The sequence below is a fragment of the Hakea prostrata genome, chromosome 5, assembly GCF_041222555.1.
Source record: "Hakea prostrata isolate BN-2017 chromosome 5, UWA_Hpros_2, whole genome shotgun sequence".
NCBI classification, from domain to species: Eukaryota; Viridiplantae; Streptophyta; class Magnoliopsida; order Proteales; family Proteaceae; genus Hakea; species Hakea prostrata.
In genome coordinates, this window is record NC_142604.1 from 8,415,388 (window position 1) to 8,421,360 (window position 5,973).

Genomic DNA, 5,973 nt, shown 5'->3' on the forward strand with positions numbered 1-5,973 from the left:
ATCAACCTGTGTGTAGTAATTTTTCAATCGGATTAGAATTAAAACACATATGAATCCCTTCCATTCACAGAGCAAGGACTCTGTATGTACATACATATATAGCAAAACACATTGCACACAAGTTCCCAGTTTCTAGAGTTTCTATGGTTAAATATCTGATGCAACCATACCAAAGCAACATTGTCTTTTTCCATGCAAAACACTGAAAATGCTGAGAGTTCCTACAACATTTTTTTCTTTCTTCTGGTGACTTTATCATGGGGAGCTGGGAAATAACATGATGATCACCTATCCTAACAGGAGACTTCACAAGTATTCTTCAGTAGCAAATTTAACTTTCTTAACTGCTCGGAAAATATGGACATGCATTTTAAACTTACCCACAAGCTCAAAAATGCAGATATCAGCTTCTTCAAGTTTATTAGCACGTGCGAATTCCCGCATACCTCCGCCTAGGAAAGTCCTTCCCCTGGTATTAGATATGTTTGCCCTCCAAGCTTGGCCTTTTTTGTTGTAAAGGGTAACCTTACCATCTTGTTGAAGATGAACATGTGTTCTGGCAAACTTCATTGGGATATACTGTGTGAATAATGTTCAGATTAGTAAAAGAACAATCAATAATAATAACAAAAAAAAAAAAAAAATCGCTGTTAATACAAGAATAGCTTGCAACAATAGCCGTGCGTGAAATCTTCATTTGCTTGGAAGGCTTCAACTAGGTGCTAGCCACCATTAGTATAATTAGATAGATCTGTTTCTTTTTATTTTAAAGCAAGGCTTACCACCTTCATAGAGCAGCTGATCCACAACTGGAATGTATAACTTCTTTCATTGTTTCATATAGAGAAATCATGTGGACCTACCTCAAACTTCTGGGCATTGGAAGGCCAGTCATGAATTCAAATCATACTCAGTTGAATATATAATAGTTTGTTTAATCCACTCAGGCACTTTTCACTAAATCCAATACTACATTTACTAGAATAACAAGAAACAATGGGAAAGGAAGACAGATAAGGAAGCTATACATTTTTCAGTTCTGCTTTTGCCAAAACAGACACAGTGACCAAGATATTTTCATTTTCACTCCTGCTTTTGCATCTTTCAGAGGCCATTGTCAATACTTTTATAACTTGCATGAGAAATCTACAACCCAGAAAAATGTAACAGGAAGGATTCTTCAAGTGCATTGACATATGCAGGGAGGCAACTAATGTCCAACGTAGATGCCACAACATCTAGTATGATAGATTTTAGAACAGAGAAATACCAAATCCAACTTCATGGACTTGGAGCAATATTGTTCTAAATCTTTTTACCAAGACAATTCTTTTTGGAAGCCAAGCAGCACCATGGATAACAAGCCAGAAATAACAAGCCACAACAGCTATAAATAAATTTAATCCCGTTGAAAACCAACATTAGGATAACTAGCAGAGAAGAAATACTTAGGCCTCTCTACTACAACCCAAAACAATGAATTTTTCACTTCCAAAGTTTGTATATGAACCTTGTATACTGTACAAAGAATGACAAGCCATGTCACAATTTGATATCCAAATACAGAACCCAAATAATTATTTCATGGGTAATTTATCCACCACAGCCAGGGCCATCAAATATGTTAATGGAATCCAAATTAGAAGCTTCAATATTTATTACCTTTCTTTCTAATGCCAACCAAGGAATTCTGGAAAGCAAACACATCTTTGGAATTTGGTATTCTTCTATGTATTTTTCCAAGTATTTGATGGTTATGGGTTTTCTATTTTTGGTGGCAGTCTGAAATATTCTGCTGCCCGAAACAGTTATCTTGGATTTCATGCAGGCCTCAACAACAATAGAATTTGGGATGCAAGTTTAATGCTCCAAGGATTGAGAATCAAAGTTGAAACCTATTTAAAATACTTCTCTAATGATTTAACCGGCCATGAGGTGCTATACAATGCCTACTAAGAATGATTTTGTTTAGTCATTCTACATTCTGCTTGCTTTGCAACTGAATCCAGTTCTTATGCTTAAAGATATATAGTGAATCAGGAAGTTCAACTATACAAATTAGTTAGGCTGGTTATCTATAGGTTTGGCTTAATTAAAATATCATTCAGAAGATCGTGAAAAGAAACAAACAAGTTGCATAGAAACTCACCAGAACAAATCCATGGTACACATTTGATACAGTTAAACACCTCATAAAACAAGGAAACTTGGAAGTGAATGACTTTGCTTCTTCCCAAACTGTTGCCTTTTCTTCTTCAGTTGCAGCAACCCGCCTTCTCAATGAGGAGTATTTACTTTTTGAAAGTGGTTCATGAGTCAGCTTGACATTCTCTTTTCTAGCTTTGTTAAATGCCTTACGTTTGAAGGTTGGAAGGGATCGCCCTGTAGCACGTAAAACCAATGCAATATGAGAATTTATATGGTACCTAGAACTAAAAATACTAGTTCCTACTTATTGAATGAAACATCCAAAAGATGTATGCATCAAAAGAAGGATCCAGATCCTCTCCACCCAAAGTGCCTATGCCCTAATACCCCCACACTCACATTAGGCCGGACACGGGCTGCCTGTGTCAGCCAGGGCCTGCCAGTGTCAGCCATGTGTGAGTGTGGGGAGATGGGAGCACATGGGCAGTTTGGGTGGAGAGGATCTCCACACTCAAAAGAATTTTGCTTTCTAAATCCAGTCAGTGACTAGTCAAGGGTGATTTGGCAATCTTAGAAACATATGGACCATTATCCTTTTACCCATGATCCACTTTCAGTGCCTGGATGGAACACCTGGAGCAGTTCCAAGGGCATTTTGGACCTTTGTACTGCAGGGAAGTAACTATGAGATCACTTTCTCCAAATCAGTTTGATTGATCAAAACAGAAATATCTTTCTTTATATTTTTCCAAAAAATATCTGCATGTGCATTCAAATGCACAAGGGACAGTTAAAGTGGAAAGACATGCTAGAAATTGAAGAAATGCAAGTGATTTTTACATTCATACCAGGATCACTAATACTGGCTTCTTGAACTGAGTAGGTAGAAGTCTTTGATGGGTTACCACACTTCTTGGCTCCATTGGAGAAGGCAGGTTCTTGACTTGGTTTAGCACGAAACAAGTAATCTCTTTCACATCCAGTCTCATCAAAGATGTTAACATGAAAACATGAACTTCCATCATATCCAAAGACAAGAAAGTTGTAGTCATAGATGGAGTGATGGCTCACAAAATTTTCCCAGCCATCCTCTAGATATGTACCACCTGTAGTTTTACTTAATTTGATGCGCCAGTGACAACCATTGGAATCCTCTATGGTGGCAAATGTATATGCAGCTGCTGAAATGTGTTCCACAAAGTCTGTTGGGATGCGCTGCAAGTTATTACTAATAATTAAATATATGAATTTTCAGATAAACATCACCAGAGTTGCAGAGAAACAACCAGGTTGGAGAAAGCATGGTTGAATAGTGCATTTTTGGCTAAACCATAAATAGTCAATTCACAAATGATTGCATAATTATACGTTTGAATTATTCTAGAAAGAAGAAGGAAAGAAAATAAAAGCTGCTTGATGCTGTCTCGATTCCATAATGCAGATAAATATTCTCATTCTACACCTAAAGTGTTGTGCCTGATTTTTAGCCATATCTGTACCTTGAAAGTGACTATGTTGGATTCCAACTTACAATGACTTTTCATCCTTCAATGAATTAACTACAGGGCAACAGCTTGCAAAACTTTCACTATTAATATTGAATCTAATTCAACAATAGAGATCCTGTTCATGCATTTATTCTATGTTTCATTTGAACTGCTAGGTGTTGCACTCGACCAAATTGATCAGAGTGGGCGGTTCACATATAGCCATGCCCATCAACGACCATGTACTCTAGCAAGCGGTTGATCAAGTTGGGATTCTCCAGTTCATTTTCTGCGTCTACGCTCTGCTTCCTTCGGTTACAGTTTAGCTGACCCAGAACTTTTGATGTTTACTATTCCTAACCAGTGAAGATGGGAGAGTTCAACGCTATGACATTTGAAATCTTGTGATGTGAGGATATTCAATTGAATACTGATGGAGCTGTGTGTATAAACTAGAAATTTCGGAAACAGAGCATGAACCAAAGCCCTGTGATCAGATGAGGCTGATAGCATATTTATGAGAAGACTCAAAATTTATTTCTGATATTGTTGAGCAGAAAAGGCTATTTAGTGTTCCTACATCAACATCTGCAACCAATATGACGCTACTTGTGAGTTTGCGCAGACGAGCACCATATACATAGATCATCAATATGATGGTCCAACCAAAAAGACCTATATGAATCCCTACATCCCCAGAAATCTCAAAAGATGATTTACATAATTACATCAGTCATGCCTCTCATTTGGCCATTCAGTCCCCCAACACATTGGTTCTTAAGGGTGGGTCCATAATGGTTATCATAAACCCCAAAGTGACCAAAACAAAACTCTGTAGTAGCTGTTAGAAAAGTAAGGAAGGCTCAACACGAGAGAAGAAAAAAAAACAAATTTAAGGCCCAGAAGATTGAAATGAAAGTAAGCTCATGTTTAGAGGTAGCAGGTAATAAGTACCAATCTTGTAGTCGAAAAGCCTGGAAACATGATCTTGAAGAAGTAAGCTCTCTCGTCTGATGGTTTGTTCTTGCTCCTCTTCACCATTTTGGGGGTTTTCCAGCTTTGAGATTTACTGATTACAGAGCAGTGCTAGACTGCTAGGAGTGACAGAACAAGAGAGGGTTGGGGGTTTGGTTGTGAACTTGTGGCTTTGGCGAGAGAGAGAGATGAAAATGCTCTTAACCCATCTGTCAATTCATCTCTTCTACCAATGTACATGTCATTTCATCTCCAGCTACCAGTGTCCAGTTGTTCAGTGATCTTTTGCAGTTTTACGATTATATGAAATCATCAATTTTTGCGGTTTCAGGGTACCAAGGATTTAAATATGAATACTCATACTCTATACAGTGAACAGAAGATAAACCACTAGGGAGAACTGAGAAAGATGATTTTGACATGGTTTTGTAAAGGAGATTTGGTTTAACATTTTAACTGAAGTGGAAAGAGGTTGGCTGACAGAATGCCAACTAAAGAATTGTTCATTGGGAAGTTCTTATTTGAGTCTGTTCCGGGTTACCGGACTGGTTCTGGATTTTTTAAAGTTGATGAGGATGGGCTTCTTCCCAGTGCCTATATCATAACAATTATGAGCTTTTTGACCGGAAAAGAAAGAAGAAGAGAAGAAAAAAAAAACAATTATGAGCTATGAGCTATAATACCGGGCATTGATTGATTAGAATGACAGGAACTGCTACTCACTGTTTACACATAAAAATGACAGAGACTGCCTATTGATCTGCTTACAGTCTTAAGGAGTCATTGTTTTTCATATTCTTTACAAAAATAAAGAAGTTTCTCATACTTTGTTTACCCGGAGCAAGTAGGTGAGGTGACGGCTTTGGAATCTGATGCCTTGATAGGTATATCCTACCTAGCTGTGGCAGCTCTTGAGCTACAACCTGGCAAAGTTATTCATTCAACCCTACCTGAGTGTTTTGTGTTCTTGTAGCTATTCGAGTCTCCACAACGTAACTACAGGGTTAAAGAAATCGTATAGTGCTCAATTTGCAACACTCATTGTTGAGTTTTTTTTCTTACTGGTGTTGGGAATTAGAGGCTCCTCATTCACTGATAACTTACCATGAACACCTCTGCAGCCTGATGCTGGGTCTGTTTTGCCAATGCTTTCAGGGTTTATGGAAATATAGCTCAGGCTACAATTTCTCTTCACGTTTTTTTGAGTTGGATCTAGATGATGTTGGAAACTACATGTTGCTATGCTACCACTGGAAACTTAGAAGGCGTGAAGATGACCAGAGTATCAGTGAGAGACCAATGGCATTGAAGAAGGCTGCAAGTTTTAAGTTCAACCAAGGTAGAGAAAGATTCATACATCCCT

General features: G+C 37.9%; 1 protein-coding gene across 1 annotated transcript; it reads right to left on the bottom strand.

Moving 5' to 3' along the window:
• Positions 1 to 306: 306 nt before the first annotated feature.
• LOC149014871 (B3 domain-containing protein Os01g0723500-like) lies at positions 307 to 4,676 on the bottom strand. Its single transcript, XM_089155365.1, has 4 exons — positions 4,590 to 4,676; positions 2,997 to 3,363; positions 2,150 to 2,382; positions 307 to 579 (listed from the first exon to the last, which is right to left on the bottom strand). The coding sequence occupies exons 1-4, from the start codon at positions 4,674 to 4,676 to the stop codon at positions 307 to 309; spliced, it is 960 nt and encodes a 319-aa protein (XP_089011491.1).
• Positions 4,677 to 5,973: the final 1,297 nt, after the last annotated feature.